The sequence below is a fragment of the Rhinopithecus roxellana genome, chromosome 5 (genome assembly GCF_007565055.1).
Source record: "Rhinopithecus roxellana isolate Shanxi Qingling chromosome 5, ASM756505v1, whole genome shotgun sequence".
NCBI classification, from domain to species: Eukaryota; Metazoa; Chordata; class Mammalia; order Primates; family Cercopithecidae; genus Rhinopithecus; species Rhinopithecus roxellana.
Window position 1 is genome coordinate 167765538 of NC_044553.1, and position 21435 is coordinate 167786972.

At 37.7% G+C, this 21435-nt stretch overlaps 1 protein-coding gene across 4 annotated transcripts in view; it reads right to left on the bottom strand.

Moving 5' to 3' along the window:
- Nucleotides 1-395: 395 nt before the first annotated feature.
- The window catches only part of LRRC49 (leucine rich repeat containing 49), a 157681-nt gene continuing 136641 nt past the window's right edge, over nt 396-21435 (bottom strand). For 2 of the 4 annotated variants that reach the window (XM_030929760.1, XM_030929759.1), the window contains 2 exons: nt 12436-12589; nt 418-1065 (listed from right to left, as the gene is read on the bottom strand). In XM_030929760.1, the coding sequence (XP_030785620.1) occupies nt 862-1065; nt 12436-12589 (358 nt within the window). In that variant the 3' untranslated portion in view covers nt 418-861. Of the gene's footprint in view, nt 1066-12435; nt 12590-21435 lie in introns of all 4 variants that reach the window. The other 2 variants (XM_010363664.2, XM_030929762.1) reach the window with 2 other exon arrangements.

A 21435-nucleotide genomic window follows, 5' to 3' on the forward strand; every position in this document is an offset into this window, starting at 1 on the left:
TCACCAGCATGAATTTGATCTTTGAATGAAATTTAAAAAATTAGAACCCTTCACTCATGCCTCCCTAATACTTCTGAGGCACAGGTACACATGCCTGTCTATTAAAAGAGCCCCTGAGAGCTAACAATGGAAGGAAACACCTTGCAGAGAAGCAGACTTACTAATTTGTAACAGCATTTTACAGTCACTCAGGATCTCCTAAGACAAAACATTTTCTTCCTATCCCAGTTTTGACTCATTTTCATATTTTCTGTCCATAGTGATTCCCAGGACCTCCTGTGGCTCCCTGAGAATGCATTCCTAGAAGAATGGGGCATCCTCCATATAGGTGAACAGCAGGGACCGTACCTAACTAAAGAGGAACATACAATAAATATGACAATTCTGACCGAATTGAGGCAAACATACTTTATTTTTACTAATTTATTAGTAAGTTTATTCTTCACTCATAAAAAGAACATATTTTTGGTTTTGAAATCATGACATAAAATAAAAAGGGAAATAACTGAAAATTATCAGCTAAAAGTAGGTAGATGCAGCTCATGCTGAATTATCAGCAAATACTACGTGCTTTGGGCTGTAGCAGGGCACCAATCAAAGCAAGAACCAAGGATGCAGTGCCACGCCAGCTCTGAAAACTGCTTAGCTCCCAGAGGTTGTTTGGTCATCACATACAGGAAATTAATCCTTCCTTTCTCCTTATTTCCTTCTTAACTTTTAACTATGAGAACAGTGGGCAATAATGCTTTAATACTAGTCTTTCTAGTTTATAGGATAGTGTTGTTTTAACGTGTATAACCTGCATATTTTCAACCTTCAAAAAATAAAACTGCCAAAATCAACTGTAACTAAAGGCCATCTTTATTTTTGGTCTGTTATCTGCTGTAGGCAGAGCTTCATATAGGAATTTTTATTGCGAATTTCTATAACTGCATCCCTAACAAGCTCAATGAACATCTGTGGCCAAAGCTTCTGCAAAGCCTCATTTTTCATGTTGATTTCTGTGGCTTCCTTCACAAGGTCTTCTATATACGTTTTACAGAATTTCTTCTTTTCCTTTATTTCCTGTTTAAAAAAAGGAAAGTTTTGCATTAAATCATAACTAATCCAAAAGTCAAAGCAACAATTAGCTGAACCACAAAAAATGGAAATAATTTATTCTGACCCCCTATCCCTCCCCCACCTACTCCTCAGAGCAGGAATTCTTTCCTAGTCACTGCTGACAGAGAGTTCTGCTTGAGTAAAGATAACAACAAGGGCCTCAGTCCTTCTCAGTCTACTCCTACCTCTGTTGGACAGCTCTGCTAGAAAATGTGTTTCTTTACTGGAATTGTTGAATCATAACTACTATTTCTCCTATCTCAGTTCAGGTCATTTAGCTCATACAAGTCAGCTGAATGCAGACTCACAGATTCCTGTGGTAAATGTATCAGGATACAGATAGTGATAATTTCAGTTGGTATGATATTAGTTAATATCTATGTAATACTTTAAGTACCTATACTCTGAATTTACCCTCTATTACGGAAAAGCATAAAATGGTACACTACACTGACTTACGCAGCCTTGACCATTTGGAGAAAGTTGGCGGAAAGTGTACAAGGAGGAAGAGTAAACATATATAAACCTGGGATCCAGTACATTGCCTTCTAAAGAAACAGGTCTCCCACTCAACTTCTGGGTCTGGCAGTGTGCAAATGAAAAACCTGGTTCTAAACACAACAGAGGAATTTTGGGGCCAGAGGATATTTGAGCATTGTGCCCCAATTTCATCACAGAGGCTAAAACAAAGTGATTTTGTTTAATGCAAGAATTTAACATTTATTTTGGCTATTGATACTTCTGGAGAGCATCAAGGCATGATCATAGAAGGTATAATATATATGTAAGAATCAATGTAACACATCAGATAATCAGAATTATAAGGGAAGTAATGCACATCAATGAAGAAGGAAAGTAATAAATATCAATGAGACAATAGATTTAACTACTTGGAAAAGGATCCATTTAAATCTCCAACTTAAGTCAAAACACCAAAATAATTTCAAGATAAATTAAATGAGTTAAATTTAAAATATCATAGGCCAGGCATGGTAGCTCACATCTGTAATCCCAGCACTTTGGGAGGCCAAGGCAGGAGGATCGCTTAAGGCCAAGAACTCAAGACCAGCCTGGGCAACATAGTGAGACTCCATCTCTACAGAAAAACAATAATAAAAAATTTAGCCAGGTGTAATAGCACATGCCTATAGTTCCAGGTACTTGGGAGGCTGAGGTGGGAGAATCGTTTGAGCCCAGGAGTTCAAGGCTATAGTTTCAGCTATGATCATGCCATTGCACTCCAGCTTGAGTAACAGAGTGAGACCCTGTTTCTATAAAAAAAAGAAAAAAAATTCGGCCCAGTGCAGTGGCTCACACCTGTAATCCCAGCACTTTGGGAGGCCAAGGCGGGTGGATCACTTGAGTCAGGAGTTCGAGACTAGCCTGGCCAGCATGGTGAAACCCCATCTCTACTAAAAACATAAAAATTAGCTAGCATTGTGGCACACGCCTGTAGTCCCAGCTACACGGGAGGCTGAGGCAGGAGAACTGCTTGAACCTAGGAGACGGAAGTTGTAGTGAGCTGAGGTCATGCCACTGCACTCCACCTGGGTGACAGAGCAAGACTCTGTCTCAAAAAACAAAACAAAACAAACAAACAAACAAACAAAATGCTAAAAATCGCAGATATTGTCATTAAAACTATACCTACGAAGATTTCTAGGAGGTCCTAGCCAGAACGGTCAGGTAAGAGAAAGAAATGAAAAAGCATCTAAATAGGAAAAGAAGTCAAACTCTCTCTCTTTGCCGACAATATAATTTCTATACCTAGAAAATCCTAAAGACTCTGCCAAAAGGCTCTTGAATTGAAACAACTTTAGTAAAGCTTCAGGATACAAAATCAATGTACAAAATTCAGTAGCGTTTCTATACACCAACAACATCCAGGCTGAGAGTGAAATCAAGAACACAATCCCACTTACAATAGCCACAAAGACAATGAAATACCTAGGTGTATTCTAACTGTATTCTAGCTGTATTCTAACTAAGAAGGTGAAAGATCTCTACAAGGAGAACTACAAGACACTGCGGAAAGAAATCAGAGATGATACAAATAAATGGAAAAACATTCCCTGCTGATGGATTGGAAGAATCAATATCATAAAAATGGCCATATTGCCCAAAGCAATTTACAGTTCAATGCTATTTATATCAAATTCCCAATGTCATTCTTCACAGAATTAGAAAAAACATTCTAAAATTCATATGGAACCAAAAAAGAGTCCAAATAGCCAAAGCAATCCTAAGCAAAAAAACAAAAACAAAAACAAAAAAACAAACAAACAAACAAAAAACAAAGCCAGAGGCATCATGCTACCTGACTTCAAACTATACTATTAAGCCACAGTAACCAAAACAGCTTGGTACTGGTAAAAAACAGACACATAGACCAATGGAACAGAACAGAAAACTCAGAAATAAAGCTGCATACCAAAAACCATCTGGTCTTCAACAAGGGTGACAAAAACAAGCAATGGGGAAAGGACTCCCTATTCCATAAATGGTGCTGAGATAACTGGCTAGCTATATGCAGAAGACTGAAGCTGGACCTTTCCTATCTTTCACCATATACAAAAATTAAAAGGAATTAAAAATTTAAATGTAAGACCTCAAACTATAAAAATTCTGGAAAACTCTTCTCGATGTTGGCCTTGGCAAAGAATTTTTGGCTAAGTCCCCAAAAGTAATTGCAACAAAAACAAAAACGGACAAATGGGACTTAATTAAACTAAAGAGCTTTTGCACAGCAAAAGAAACTATCAAGAGAGCAAACAGACAACCTACAGAATGGGAGAAGATATTTGCAAACTATGTATCTGACAAAGGCTTAATATCCAGAATCTATAGGGAATTTAAATCACCAAGCAAAAACCAAATAACCCCATTTAAAAAATGGGCAAAGGACAGGAACAGATACTTCTCAAAGGAAGACATACAAGTGGCCAACAAGGATACGAAAAAGTGCTCAGCATCACTAATCATCAGAGAAATGCAAATCAAAACCACAGTGAGATACCATCTCACACCAGTCAGAATGGCTATTACTAAAAAGTGAAAAGACAACAGATGCTGGCAAGGCTGTGGAGAAAAAGGAACTCTCATACACTGCTGGTGGGAATATAATTAAATTAGTCCAGCCACTGTGGAAAGCAGTCTGGTGATTTCTTAAATAACTTAAAACAGAGCTACAATTTGGCCCAACAATCCCATTACTGGGTATATACTACAAAGAAAATAAATCATTCTACCAAAAAGACACATGCACTCGTATGTTCTCTGCTGCACTATTCACAATAGCAAAGACACGGAATCAACCCAGGTGCCCATCAATGGTAGACTGGATAAAGAGAATATAGTATATATACACCATGGAATACTAACTACATAGCCATAACAAAGAGTGAAATCCTGTCCTTTGCAGCAACATAGATGGAACTGGAGGCCATAACCTTAAGCAAATTAATGCAGAAACAGAAAACCAAGTTGCATATTCTCACTTATAAGTGGGAGCTAAGCACTGAGCACACATGGAAGACAGGAACAACATAAATATGGGAACAACATAGAGGGTAGTAGGGGTGTGGGTTAAATAACTACCTATCTGGTACTATGCTCATTACTAGGGTGACAGGATCCATACTCCAAAACCCAGCATCACATAATACTCTCATGTAACAAATCTGCACTGTACCGCATATCTAAAAGATAAAATATTTAAAAGTAAAATAAAATTAAAATAAGAAAGATTCATAATAAGAAAAAATGCTTACATCATAATGTTATGTGAAAAAAATAAAAATGTTTTGATAGGGTTTGGGTTATATGAATGTATGATTTGTCAAAACTCAGCAATTGTACACCTAAGATTTACATTTCACTATATAAGTTTTACCTCTAAATGGTAAAATTTACAAAGAAAAATACTCTATAGAATACTGAATTCCAATTAATGAAATGCACGCTGAATTATTTAGGCAGAAGCATACTAATGTCTGCAATCACTGTGAAGTAAATTTAAAAAATCCCAAGGTAGACTGATGGATGGATAGATACATAGATATGTGATAAAGTAAGTACACTGTATAGTACGATGCTAATAGTTGAGTGTAGGTTTTGGATGTATGGATGTTTACTGTAAAATTCTTTCAACTTTGCTGTATGTTTGAAGTTTTTATTAAAAAGTTAGAAAAGAATGCATAAAAACTATTGAAGGAAATATATTGAAGTCTCATTAAGATTGTTTCTGAGTTCTTGGCTCACGCCTGTAATCCCAGCACTTTGGGAGGCTGAGGCGGGTGGATCACGAGGTCTAGGAGATTGAGACCGTCCTGGTTAACACGGTGAAACCCCATCTCTACTAAAAAAAACACAAAAAATTAGCCAGGTGTGGTGATAGGTGCCTGTAGTCCTAGCTACGCAGGAGGCTGAGGCAGGAAATGGAGTGAACCCAGGAGGCAGAGCTTGTAGTGAGCCAAGATTGCGCCACCGGACTCCAGCCTGGGTGATAGAGTGAGACTTGGTCTAAAAAATGGAAAGAAAAGAAAAAAAGAAAAGAAAAGGAAAGAAAAGAAAAAAAGAAAAGAAAAGAAAAGGAAAGAAAAGAAAGGAAAGGAAAGGAAAGGAAGGAAGAAAGAAAGAAAAGATTGTTTCTGAGTTCTGAGAACATTAGTATGTTTTCCTCCTTTTTAATATTTTTCTTCTTTTTCCCAATGCTTATGCTTTTTTAATTTAATTTAATGTAACTTAATTTATTTTTTGGAGACAGGGTCTCACTCTGATGCCCAGGCTAAAGTGTAGTGGCATGATCTCCGCTCACTGCAACCTCTGCCTCCCAGGCTCAAGCGACCCTCCCACCTCACCTTCTTGAGCAGTTGTGACCACAGGTGTGCACCACCACACCCAGCTAATTTTTATATTTTTTTGTAGAGACATGGCTGTGCCATGTTGCCTAGGCTGGTCTCAAACTCTTGAACTCAAGAAATCCACCCACCTCAGCCTCCCAAAGAGCTGGGATTACAGGCATGAGCCACCACACCTGGCCCAAATGCTTATGATTTTTAAAACAAAATATGTTTTAAATTCCTGATTAATTAATGTAAGTTAATAATAAGTCCAAATTGCACTAACTTTCCTTAACAGAGGCATATTTTAAGAATTTTCTTACGATATATAAGGCACCTCTAAGTAGTCACTCACCATTCACGGGTCAACATGCTGATTTGATATAGTCATGTACTAAAACAATAAGTCATAGATTGACCTATCATAGAAATATGTACAGATTTTGATGTGTGATAAGCAACAAATGGTTCCAGCTGGCCTCTTCTCTGATGAACTTCTCTCACTCTGAAATACTACAATTTGAACCTTAGCCACCTATATATACTAAGTTAGCTTGTTGATGAGAACAGAATGTAGCTGCTCCCTTTTAGCACTCAGTAAATCTGGACTACAGAGGAACTCCTACAAAGAAGGACAAGTGTGAATCACTAGAGATCAGCAACATTTTAGTTTGCTCATTTTAGAGCAATATTTTACAAGCAATGCATTTACAAGCAGAAGGCATAGAGCACATTTAGTGAATGCTTCTTTTACAGATTTCTAAATTGCTTAAAATAGAATTTTGGATTTAAAAAGACAAAATTCTATTAAGATTGGAAGATTTTTTATAATAATTTAGGACAACAAAAATTAAAACAAGTAAATGATATATTTTGTTAAATCATTTACATATTATACAAATGAAAATAAATTCTTCATAACTGGCACAGTATAATTTACAATGCTTTAAAATTTTCTGCTATAGTTACTTCCATTGTTTCTCTAGGAACATGTTGATACAAAATTGTATCTTCTATAATAATCCTTAATTTAGTAACTGTGTTTGAAAGCATTTTTACTTCATCATTTCTCCTCTCCTCCAAGCCAATTATTCTGCATCTCCTTACAATATACCCTATAACTCATCAGGTGTCTGCCAGGACAACTCACTCTGCCTGTCCAGGATGATCCCATTGAAAGCACGTTAGAGACACCTCTCTTGCCCTGACTCGTCAAGGAGTTGTTTCTCCTTGAGTAATGCTTTTTCCATTCCCAAATGCTTTCATATACTCATCTCTTTTTGTCTCACAATATCCCTGTGGGATTCATAAAGCAAGTATTTTATAAGTTCAATCCTGATGAGCTAAACTCTATACAATATTGTTTATATTATTTCATTAAACTACAATTTTGTTGTTATGAAGATGGTTTGGGAAAAAGAAGGTCAACAGTGGGGTTTGTTATAGAGCAATTTTAACTATAATGGTACTTGTATTAGGATTTAATCCATATCTCCATTTTATAAATGGGAAATAAGGTCTATAGAGATTGAGAGATCTGCTCAGGATTAAGCATCTTCTATTAATACTTCCGTAGAGAAAACTCTCTAATCTAGCCCTTGAAGAACTTACAGTCTAGTTGGGAGATGGCCTGCACACACAAAAAGTCAACTAAAAACATAAAACAGTAGATACATGCTGAGTAAAATGTTCAGACAGCAAATTACAAACAGTGTTCAGAAAAGGGAGAGCCCTTTGCAATGGGGTGGTCAAGAAAACTTGAGAAAGCACCATGATATATTGTGAACGTGTCCAAGGTCAGAATTAGGACTCCATTCTAGAGGTGGCTCAGTCAATAATTCAACATGACCATCAGTAACTCGTCTGAGTTTCCAGTTTTCCTCATCTAAGAATAGGATTACATTCTTTAAAGTCCCTTTCGGCACTATGATTCTACGTCCATCTTAAATCTTTTTTAGATGAGTCAGGAGAATAAATGGACAACTACCAAGCAACAGATTTATGACATGTATAATGAAAAGGTCTGCTTAACCTGATTTGGAAGAACTTACCTCAGTTAATTTTCTCAACAACTCAGGATGTATGGAAGAGAAACTGAGCACTTTGTGCTGCAGTGATTTAAATATTTTTCAAGATGTAAGGAGCGTGGTATAAGTGAAGGAATGCTGGGCTGTGAGTCGAGAGAGTGATTAAGGGACTTGAGCAAGGTCTATCAAGTACTCAGAAGTAGAATTAGGGGCTCAAATCCACATCTCCTGATTGTTAGATTAGTGTTTCTTTCCAAATATTTTGGGGCTTCAGATTCCTTCTTTCCTCTTTAAAATTTCTCAAAGCAGGAGTCAACATTCCCTGTCTTTACTTCCTCTCTTGCCCTGACCTGTCAAGGAGTTGTTGCTCCTTGGGTAATGCTTTTTCCATTTCCAAATGCTTTCATATACTCATCTCTTTTTGTCTCACAAGATCCCTGTGGGGTTCATAAAGCAAGTATTTTACAAGTTCAATCCCGATGAGATAAACTCTATACAATATGGTTTATATTATTTCATTAAACTAGAATTTTGTTGTTATCAAGATGGTTTGGGAAAAAGAAGGTCAACAGTGGGGTTTGTTACAGAGTAATTTTAACTATAATGGTACTTGTATTAGGATTTAATCCATATCTCCATTTTATAAATGGGAAACAAGGTTTACATGACTGCATTGAAGCTATCTGTTTTTAAAAATCTGCATGCCTGTAGTTTCAGCTACTTGGAAGGACGAGGTAGGAGGATTTCTTGTGCCCAGGAGTTCAGGGACAGACTGGGCAATGTAGGAAAAAAAACCATAATCACCTTGGATGACTGTCCAATTTACCAAAACATTTTCCTTTATGGTTTGTGCATCTATGGTGTTAAAAAATCATAGCCAACCCAATCAAGATCATAAAGATTTTCTCTTCTTATTAAAATAAAAACTTGAAACTTTTGCTTTTAATACTTGGGTTTTTATTTGGTCTGGAGTTAATTTTTTGTTGCATGGTGCAAAGAAGGGGTTCAATATGCTTTTCTGCTTGAATATCCCATTTCCTCAGTATCATTTATCCCATTAGACTATTTCTTTACAACCACCCTGTTTTAATTGATAGGTATTTATAATATGCCTTAATATCTAATAGTGCCAGCCTTCTTCTCATTGTTCTTCTTTTTCGGAGTTTTTGTAGCTAATTATGTTTATTTTTCCACATGTACTATAGTATCAACTTGTCAAAAAGCCTCAACAAAAAAGTTTTTGGTAGTTTCATTGAGATTAAATGAAATTTTTAAGTTAACTTAAGGAAAATTGACATATTTTGCTTGAGATTCTTATCCAAAACATGGTATGTTTTTCCATTTGTATAAATCTTTTGTATGCTTCACTAATGTTTGAAAAGTTTTCTTTTTATAGATCCTGTATATTTATTATTAGGTTATTGTAAGATACATTATCTTTCTGTGTTGCTACTGTGAGTTCGGTTTTTCCTTATATCTTCTTTCTGCTTATTATTTGTAATGTGGAAGCTGTTGACTTCTGCTACATTACTGAATTTTCTTATAGCTTTTTATGATTTCTAAATTAATATTCTTGGGATTTCCAGGTAGTCAATAATATTATCTGCAAATATAAGTTTACTTCCTTCTTTTCAAATAACCATTGATTTCCTTCTCTTGTTTCATTTGTATTACCTGTACTGAGAAAAATATAATAGTGATATTAGGCATCCTTGCTTGATACTTACTTCAGTGATGCATTGGTATTCTAGTCCTGTCTAACAAATTACCTCAAACTTGACAGCTTAAAAGAACGTGCATCTATCAGCTCAGTTTCCATGTTTCAGGAACCCAGGCACAGCTTAGCTGGCTATTCTGCTCACGACTTCATAAAGCTGAAATGAAGGTGTTGGCTAGGTTGTGTTTATTTCTGAAGCTCAGAGTCCTCTTCTAAGCCTAAGTGGTTGTTGGCAGAATTCAGTTCCTTGTAGCTGTGGAAATGAAATCCCTGTTTTCTTGTTGGCTGCTGGTCTGGGGCTGTTCTCAGGTCCTAAAAGCTTCTTGCAGTTCCCTGCCATGTGGGCCTCTCAAAACATGGGGGCTTATTTCTTCAAAGCCAACAGAAAAATCTTTCAGGGAAAGCTTGAATCCTCTCCTTTTTTTTTTGAGAAGGAGTTTCACTCTGTTGCCCAGGCTGGAGCGCAGTGGTGCGATCTCGGCTCAGTGCAAGCTTCGCCTCCCACGTTCACGCCGTTCTCCTGCCTCAGCCTCCAAAGTAGCTGGGACTACAGGTGCCTGCCACCACGCCTGGCTAATTTTTTTGTATTTTTAGTAGAGATGGGGTTTCACCGTGTTAGCCAGGATGATCTCCATCTCCTGACCTCGTGATCCGCCCGCCTCGACCCCCCAAAGTGCTGGGATTACAGGCGTGAGCCACCGCGCCCTGCCTCTTGAATCCTCTTTTAAAGGACTTGCCAGATTAAGTCAGACTCACTCAGGATGATCTCCCTCTTCATTAACTCAAAGTCAACTGATTAGGGATATTAATCATGTCTGCAAAACCCCTTTACCCTTGCCATATTCCACTGGTTAAAGGCAAGACACGGGTTTTACCTACACCCATGGGAGGGGACTATACAAGGTATGGATACCGGGGTGTGGGGATCACAGAGGCCACCTTAGTTAGAATTCTGCCTACTACTTAAGCTAGTGTTTCCAGACTTTCCCCATCAAGCATAACACTTACTATCCAATTTCCATTTATCCTATTTATTGAGTTACAAAATTAAGAATAGGTATTGAATTGTGTGAAATTTCTTTTCAATATAGAAATAATCATGATTTTTCACATTAAATCTGTTAATTCACTAATACTGAATTTTTCCTGCCTTTCTAGGATAAACTACTCTTGGGTATAATGTTTGTTATTCATTTAATGTTCTGCTGTATTCTGGCTGACAATATTTTAAAGAGTTTTGCACCGATATTTTTAAATGTATGGTTTGGCTTTTCTTTTCCTATGCAATGCTGGCATTTTTGGAATCAATGTTATGCTGTCTGTATTGAAAACATGGAAGAGTTTTCCTTCTTTTTCAATACTCTCAAACAATTTTAAAATCATTAGAATTCTCTGTTTCTTAAAGAGTTGGTAGATTTTACTGTGAAACTGTTCTTGGTTTAAATGCAGCTCTTTGATGTTTTACTAAATTTCTTTAATGTAAACTGGCATGTTTAGATTTACTAAACATAGTTGGCCCTCCATATCCATGGGTTCTGCATCTGTGGATTCAAACAACTGCAGATTGAAAAATTTTTTTTTTAAATCGCATCTGTATAGACTTTTCTTGTCATTATTCCCTAAACAATATGGTATGACAACAATTTACATGGCATTTGCATTGTAGTATTATAAGTAATCTAGAAATGATTTAAAGTATATGGGAGGATGTGCCTTGGCTACATGCAAATACTATGTACCATGTCATTTTTTATCAGGGACTTGAGCATCTGTGCATTTTGGTATCTGCAGGAGGTCCTGAAACCAATCCCCCATAGATACCAAACACAACTATAAACATATTAATTTTTTCACTCATAGAACCAGCTGTATTCAGGAAGAGAAGGAGACATAATCCTGCTACCTTGGCTTTCATTTTCTTCTTTTGGCAACACTGGGAAACCCCTATTGGCCAAAGGATTACGTTCAAACTCTTTCACATTGTTCTCTTACTATCTTTCTGATCTCATCTTTTAACACTGTCTACCTCAATCTCTGAACTTCCACAACGATGACCTGCTTATAGTTCCTGGCCCTCTCCTTACATGTTTTATACTTCTATGCCTTATTTGCACTGTGCTGTTTGCCAGAACTGCCTCTTTCCCCTTTGCAATATAGCTATATTTTATCTTTTAAGACTCATAAACAAAACACTCTGAACCTCTGACCACATAAAACATAACGGTTTAGTTCCCATTTTCCTGGCTAAGTAGCTATATTAGGAATAGAACAGGTTGAAATTGTATGATTAAGTAATTATACGAAAATGGTGTAGAATGAAAGATATGAATTAAAACATCTACAGCCCCAGTAAGGAGAACACAAATGGAGGTCCTGCTGTGTTCTCTGATGGTCTGGCATGATGTGGCTAAGTACCTACAGCAAGCCTATAACCTACCTCTTACACAGATTGGGACCCTTGGTTCTGCTTTGGTCTAGATTTTTGCTACAGATTCACAGTACAGATTTCTTTTGAACATTTTTTTCTTCTGCTGAAATAACAATATTGAAACCCTGGGTTCTTCTTCATTTCAGGGCTCTATTTCTCCCTAATTGCCTGGGTACCTTCTGTCCCCGGCTTTGTAATATAAGGTTGACAAATATTCCAAAACAAAAAGTTATCTTAACTAAGGGTAAAATGTACAACCCCCAAATTCCAAGCCATGTGGGATATATCCTGGCAATAAATCGCAAAGATTAACAGTTTTACCTCCAGCTTTTCATTATAAAATTCTCTTGTAGTATAATTTAATGTAGCACGATTTGTGTTTTCTCCTACAGGTCTTTTGCTGTCATTATTTTCTTCGTTGATAATACCAGGTTTTTTTCCTTTGGATTCTAGCAGATACCGAAATTGCTTTTTCCTATAGAAAGACAGTAAAGAGATTTAGAGAGTTACTTATCAGGCTTACTAAAACATGTCTATTTTTTGTTGACTTTAGAGGGGAACATATACTTTTTTGAACATATATTTTAATGAGTTTGAGTTTATGATTTATTTTAGTTCAGTTTGGTAACCCAATCTTTCTACTAATTAAGCTATTCAACCCCAATTTTTTTATCCATAACTACCAGTCATCAATGAAAATATGTCTCAAGCATTTCTACAATGGAAAACACTCTCCTTTAATAAAAATCAATAGAAAAATTAATCACAGAGCACAAAACAACCCAAAAAGATATAGTAGGTCAAACTTTCAAAGTCTTTATGTCCCATAAAACATGCTAATTACCACTTATAAATCACACAAATGGTTAATAATTCCATTATGCAGTTTAGTAATATTACTCATAGCTAGAAAATGGAACGGGATCGTGGCTTAAGTTTAGGCAAAACCAAAATAACCCAAAAACCAAAAACTTCCAATTGTGAGCATATCATGGCAAGATTCTAGTAGCAGGTTAAATATTGAAACAAGAAGCCTCATTTGATTACGAAGAGGAACATATACAGTGATCACAGTATAACTTACAGAGCCATCAGCCATGATTCATCCTCATGAAGGTGGATTTTTGGTTTCCACCACTTAGGGTGTCTCAAAATGATACTACTACTTTACTGTGAACTGTATACTGAAGATTGAGGGCTGAAGAGGAATATAACTTTTTTAAAAATTTATTTTTCTCTGATCTAAAAGTATAACAATCATTTTAGAGATTTTAGGAAGTACAAATTTGAAAAGTATAAAGAAATGGATAAAAACCACCCATAAGTTTTCATAAATTAATGATGTTCACATTTGAACAGGTAACCTACAGAATGGGAGAACATTTTTGCAACCTATCCATCTGACAAAGGACTTATCTAGAATCTAGAAAGAACTTAAACAAATTTAGAAGAAAAAAAAACAACCCCATCAAAACGTGGGCAAAGGATATAACAAACACTTCTCAAAAGAAGACATTTATGCAGCCAAAAGACATATGAAAAAATGCTCATCATCACTGGTCATTAGAGAAATGCAAATCAAAACCACAATGAGATACCATCTCACACCAGTTAGAGTGGCGATCATTAAAAAGTCAGGAAACAACAGATGCTGGAGAGGATGTGGAAGAATAGGAGTTCTTTTACAATGTTAGTAGGAGTGTAAATTAGTTCAACCATTGTGGAAGACAGTGTGGCAACTCCTCAAGGATCTAGAACTAGAAATACCATTTGACCCAGCAATCATTACTGGGTATATACCCAAAGTATTATAAGTCATTCTACTATAAAGGCACATGTATACAAATGTTTATCGCAGCACTATTCACAATAGCAAAGACTTGGAACCAAAATGCCCATCAATCTTTTTTTTTTTTTTTTTTTTATACTTTAAGTTCCAGGGTACATGTGCACAACGTGCAGGTTTGTTACATATGTATACTTGTGCCATGTTGGTGTGCTGCACCCATCAACTCGTCAGCACCCATCAATTCATCATTTATATCAGGTATAACTCCCAATGCAATCCCTCCCCTCTACCCCCTCACCATGATAGGCCCCGGTGTGTGATGTTCCCCTTCCCGAGTCCAAGTGATCTCATTGTTCAGTTCCCACCTATGAGTGAGAACATGTGGTGTTTGGTTTTCTGTTCTTGTGATAGTTTGCTAAGAATGACGGTTTCCACCTGCATCCATGTCCCTACAAAGGATGCAAACTCATCCTTTTTTATGGCTGCATAGTATTCCATGGTGTATATGTGCCACATTCTCTTAATCCAGTCTGTCACAGATGGACAAAAAATGCCCATCAATCTTAGGCTGGATAAAGAAAATGTGGCACATATACATCATGGAATACTATGCAGCCATAAAAAAGAATGAGTTCATGTCCTTCGCAGGGACGTGGATGAAGCTGGAAACCATCATTCTCAGCAAACTAACACAGGAACAGAAAACCAAACATCACATGTTCTCACTCATAAGTGGGAGTTGAACAATGAGAACACATGGACATAGGGAGGGGAACATCACACACCGGCGCCTGTCAGGGGGTGGAGGGGTAGGGGAGGGATACTATTAGGAGAAATACCTAATGTAGATGATGAGTTGATGGGTGGAGCAAACCACCATGGCACGTGTATACCTATGTAACAAAACTGTACATTCTGCACATGTACCCCAGAACTTAAAGTAGAAAAAAAAAAGATCTTTAAAAAACTAATAATAATGTTCACATTTGACATATTTCCTTGCAAACTTTTTCTATACATTTTTGTGAAAAATTAAGATTGTACTAAACATGCAACTTTGTATACTGTTTTCACTTAATGCTATATAAGTATTTTCTATATCATTAAAAATTACAATTTTAATACCTGAATAAAAATCAACTGTGATATATATCACAATTTACTTAATTGGTTCCTCTTATAGGACAGCTACATAGTATAATTTTCTCACCTTTGTAAAGAAAAATGTGAATAACATATAGATCTTTATTTCTATTTATTTTAAGTTCCAGGATACCTGTGCAGGATGTGCAGCTTTGTTACACAGGGAAACATGTATCATGGTGGGTTGCTGCACCTATCAACCCATCACTAGGTATTAAGTCCCACATGCATTAGCTATTTATCCTGATGCTCTCCCTCCTCGTGCCCCCTGGTAGGCCCCAGTGTGTGTTGTTCCCCTCCCTGTGACCATATGTTCTCATTGTTCAGCTCCTACTTATAAATAAGAACATGTGGAGTTTGGTTGTCTCTTCCTGTGTTAGTTTGCTGAGACTAAAGGCTTCCATCTCCATCCATGTCCTTGCAAGGGATATGACCTCATTTCTTTTTATGATTGCATAGTATTCCATGGTATATATGTACCATAATTTCTTTATCCAGTCTATCGCTGATGGGCATTTGGGTTGATTCCATGTCTTTGTTATTGTGAACAGTCCTGCAACAAACATACATGTACATGTTATAATAGAATGGTTTGTATTCCTTTGGGTATATATCCACTAATAGAATTTCTGGGTCAAATTGTACTTCTGGCTCCAGGTCTTCGAAGAATCACCACACTGTCCTCCACAATGGTTGAACTAACTTACATTCCCACTAACAGTGTCAAAAAGTGTTCCTATTTCTCCACAGCCTCACCAGCATCTGTTGTGTCTTGATTTTTTAATAATTGCCATTCTGAATGTCATGCGATAGTATTTCATTGTGGTTTCGATTTGCATTTCTCTAATAATCAGTGATGTTGACCTTTTTTTCCATATGTTTGTTGGCCACATAAACGTCCTCTTTTGAGAAGTGTCTGTTCATGTTCTTTGCCCACTTTTTGATGGGGTTTGTTTTTTTCTTGTAAATTTGTTTAAGTTCCTTGTAGATTCAGGATATTAGGCCTTTGTCAGATGGGTGGCTTGCAAAAATTTTCTCCCATTCTGTAGGTTGCCTTGTTTGCTCTGATGAGAGTTTTTTTTGCTGTGCAGAAGCCTCTTTAATTTGTTTAGATCCCATTTGTCAATTTTTGCTTTTGTTGCAATTACTTTTGATGTTTTCATCATGAAATCTTTGCTCATGCCTATGCCCTGAATGGTATTGCCTAGATTTTCTTCTAGGGTTTTTATAGTTTTGGGTTTTACATTTAAGTCTTTAATCTATCTTGAGTTAATTTTTGTGTAAGGAAGGGGTCCAGTCTCAATTTTCTGCACATGGCTAGCCAGTTTTCCCAGCATCATTTATTAAATAGGGAATCCCTTCCCCATTGCTTGTTTTTGTAAAGTTTGTTGAAGATCAGATGGTTGTAGATGTGTGGTCTTATTTCTGAGATTTCTATTCTGTTCCATTGGTGTATATGTCTATTTTGGTACCAGTACCATGCTGTTTTGGTTACTGTAGCCTTGCAGTATAGTTTGAAGTCAGGTAGCTTGATGCCTCCAGCTTTGTTCTTTTGCTTAGGATTGTCTTGGCTATATGGACTTTTTTTTGGTGCCCTGTAAGTTTTAAAGTAGTTTTTTCTAATTCTGTGAAGAATGTCTATGGTAGTTTAATGGAAGTAGCATTGAATCTATAAATTACTTTGGGCAGTATGGCTGTTTTCATGATATTGATTCTTCTTATCCATGAGCATGGAATGTTTTTCCATTTGTTTGTGTCCTCTCTGATTTCCTTCAGCAGTGGTTTACAGTTCTCCTTGAAGAGAGAACAAGCAGTTCTCCTTGAAGAAGTCCTTCACTTCCCTTGTTAGCTGTATTCCCAGGTATTTTATTCTCTTTGTAGCAATTGTAAATCGGAGTCCATTCATGATTTGGGTCTCTGCTTATCTAATATTGGTGTGTAGGAATGCTTGTAATTTTTGTATATTGATTTTGTATGCTGAGACTTTGCTGAAAAGTTGCTTATCAGCTTAAGAAGCTTTTGAGCTGAGACAATGGGGTTTTCTAGATATAGGATCATGTCATCTGCAAACAGAGACAGTTTGACTTCCTCTCTTCCTATTTGAATATGCTTTATTTCTTTCTCTTGTCTGATTGCCCTGGCCAGAACTTCCAATACTATGTTGAATAGGAGTGGTGAGAGAGGGCACCCTTATCTTGTGCTGGTTTTCAAGGAGAATACTTCCAGCTTTTGACCATTCATTATGATATTGGCTATGGGTTTATCATAAATGACTCCTATTATTTTGAGGTACGTTCCATCAATGCTTGGTTTATTGAGCGTTTTTAACATGAAGGGATGTGGAATTTTATTAAAGGCCTTTTCGGCATCTATTGAGATAATCATGTGGTTTTGGTCTTTAGTTCTGTTTATGTGATGAATTACGTTTATTGATTTGCCTATCTGAACCAACCGTGCATCCTGAGGATGAAGCCAAAGTGATGGTGTTGAATAAGCTTTTTGATGTGATGCTTGATTTGGTTTGCCAGTATTTGATTGAAGATTTCTGTATTAATGTTCATCAGGAATATTGGTCTGAGGTTTTCTATTTTGTTGTACCTCTGCCAGGTTTTAGTATCAGGATGATAATGGCCTCATAAAATGAGACAGGGAGAAGTCCCTCCTTTTCAATTGTTTGGAATAGTTTCGGAAGAAATAGTACAGAATAGAAGGAGCCAAGAGGGCCGAATAGGAACAGCTCCAGTCTGTAGCTCCCAGCTAGACTAACACAGAAGGCGGATGATTTCTGCATTTCCAACTAAGGTACCCAGTTCATCTCATTGGGACTGGTTAGGCAGTGGGTCCAACCCACAGAGGGTGAGCAGAAGTAGGGTGGGGCATTGCTTCACCCGGGAAGTGCAAGGAGCCAGGGACCTCCCTCCCAGAGCCAAGGGAAGCTGTGAGGGACTGTGCTACCCAGCTGGGTTACTATGCTTTTCCCATGAATTTGCAATCTGCTGATCAGGAGATTACCTTATGTGCCTACACCACCAGGCTTCTGAGTTTCAAGCACAAAACTGGGCAGCTGCTTGGGAAGACATTGAGCTAGCTGCAGGAGTATTGTTTCATACTCCAATGGTGCTTGGAACCCCAGTGAGACAGAACCGTTCACTCCCCTGGAAAGGGGTCTGAAGCCAGGAAGCCAAGTGGTCTCACTCAGTGGGTCCCACTCCCACGGAGTCCAGCAGGCTAAGAACCACTGACTTGAAATTCTCACTGCCAGCACAGTAGGCTGAAGTTGACCTGGGAGGATCAAGCTTGGTGGGGGGAGGGGTGTCCACCATTACTGAGGTTTTATTTTGCAGTTTTCCCCTGACAGTGCTAAGGAGGCTGGGAGGTCTAGGCTGGGCATGGCAAAGTGACTCTGGCCAGACTGCTTCTCCAGATTCCTCCTCACTGGGCAGGGCATCTCTGAAGGAAAGGTAGCAGCCCTATTCAGGGGCTTACAGACAAAATCCCCATCTTCCTAGGACAGAGCACCTGGGGAAGGGGTGGCTGTAGGCACAGCTTCAGCAGATTTAATCATTCCTGCCTGCCAGCTCTGAAGAGAGCAGCTGATCCTGACAAGAGAGATTCTCCCAGCACAGTGCACAAGCTCTGCTAAGGGAAAGTCTGCCTCCTCAAGTGGGGTCCCTGACCCCCATGCCTCCTGAATGGGAGAAACCTCTCAACAGGGGCCAACAGACACCTCATACAGGGGAGTGCTGGCTGGCATTAGGCCAATGCCCCTCTGGGATGAAGCTTCCAGAGGAAGGAGCAGGCAGCAATCTTTGCTGTTCTGCAGCCTCTGCTGGTGATACTCAGGTGAACAGGGTCTGGAGTGGACCTCCAGCAAACTGCAGCAGATATGCAGAAGAGGGGACTGACTGTTAGAAGAAAAACTACAAACAGAAAGCAACAACATCAACATAAAGGATCTCCACATAAAAACCCCATCCAAAGGTCATTAGCCTCAAAGATCAAAGGTAGATAAATCCACAAAGATGAGGACAATCCTAAAACCAGAATGCCCCTTCTCCAAATGATTGCAACTCCTCCCCAGCAATGGCACAAATCTGGACAGAGAATGAGACTGACAAATTGACAGAAGTAGGCTTCGGAAGATGAGTAATAAAATCCTCTGAGCTAAAGGAGCATGGTCTAACCCAATGTAAGGAAGCTAAGAATCTTGATAAAAGGTTACAGGAATTGCTAAGTAGAATAAACACTTTAGAGAGGAACATAAATGACCTGATGGAGCTGAAAAACATAGCACGAGAACTTCATGAGGCATATATAAGTATCAATAGCTGAATCAATCAAGCAGAAGAAAGCATATCAGAGACTGAAGATCAACTTACTGAAATAAGGCATGAAGACAAGATTAGAGAAAAAAGAATGAAAAGGAATGAACAAAGCCTCCAAGAAATATGTGACTATGTGAAAAGACCAAACCTACGATTGATTGGTGTACCTGAAAGTGAACGACAGAATGGAACCAAGTTGGAAAACACATTTCAGAATATTATCCAGGAGAACTTCCCCAACCTAGCAAGACAGGCCAACATTCAAATTGAGGAAATACAGAGAACACCACTAAGATATTCCTTGAGAAGAGCAACCCCAAGACACATAATTGTCAGATTCTCCAAGGATGAAACAAAGGAAAAAATGTTAAGGGCAGCCAGAGAGAAAGGTCAGGTTACACACAAAAGGAAGCCCATCAGACTACCAGTAGATCTCTCTGCAGAACCCTACAAGCCATAAGAGAGTGGGGGCTTATATTCAACATTTTTAAAGAAAAGAATGTTCAACCCAGAATTTCATATCCAGCCAAACTAAGCTTCATAAGTGAAGGAGAAATAAAATCCTTTACAGACAAGCAAATGCTAAGGGATTTTGTCACCACCAGGCCTGCCTTACAAGAGCTCCTAAAGAAAGCACTAAATATGGAAAGGAAAAATTGGTACCAGCCACTGCAAAAACATACCAAAATATAAAGACCAAAGACACTATGTAGAAACTGCATCAACTAATATGCAAAATAACCAGCTAGTATCATGATGAGAGGATCAAATTCACGCATAATAATATTAACATTAAATGTAAATGGGCTAAATGCCCCAATTAAAATAATCAGACTAGCAAATTGGATAAAGGGTTAAGACCCATTGGTATGCTGTATTCAGGAGACCTATCTCACTTGCAAAGACACACATATGCTCAAAATAAAGGGATGGAGGAATATTTACCAAGAAAATGGAAAGCAAAAAAAGCAGGGATTGCAATCTTAGTCTCTGATAAAACAGACTTTAAATCAACACAGGTCAAAAAAGACAAAGAAGGGCATTACATAATGGTAAAGGGATCAATGCAACAAGAAGAGCTAACTATCCTAAATATATATGCATTCAATATGGGAACACCCAGATTCATAAAACAACTTCTTAGAGACCTACAAAGGGACTTAGACTCCCACACAGTAATAGTGGGAGATTTTAACAGCCCACTGTCCATATTAGACAGATCAATGAGACAGAAAATTAACAAGGATACTCAGGATTTGAACTCAGCTCTGGATCAAGTGAACCTTGGTCCAGAATGACTCCTGAATGACTGCTCCTGAATGACTACTGGGTAAATAATGAAATTAAGGCAGAAATTAAGGCAGAAATAAAGAAGTTCTTTAAACCCAATGAGAACAAATAGACAACGTACCAGAATCTCTGGGACACAGCTAAAGCAGTGTTAAGAGGAAAATGTATAGCACTAAATGTCCACAATGGAAAGCTGGAAAGATATAAAATTGACACCCTAACATTACAATTAAAAGAACTAGAGAAGCAAGAGCAAAGAAATTCTAAAACTAGCAGAAGACAAGAAATAACAAAGATCAGAGCAGAACTGAAGGAGATAGAGACATGAAAAGCCCTTCAAAAAATCAATGAATCCAGGAGCTGGTTTTTTGAAATGATTAACAAAGTAGATGGACTGCTAGCCAGACTAATAAAGAAGAAAAGAGAGAGGAATCAAATAGACACAATAAAAAATAATAAAGGGGAAGTCACCTCTGATCCCACAGAAATACAAACTACCATCAGAGAATACTATCAACACCGCTATGCAAATAAACTAGAAAACCTAGAAGAAATGGATAAATTCCTGGACACATACAGCCTCCCAAGACTAAACCAGGAAGAAGTTGAATCTCTGAAAAGACCACTAACAACTTCTGAAATTAAGGCAGTAATTAATAGTCTACCAACCAAAAAAGTCCAGGACCAGATGGATTCACAGCTGAATTCTACCAGAGGTACAAAGAGGAGCCAGTACCATTCCTTCTGAAACTACTCCAAACAATAGAAAAAGAG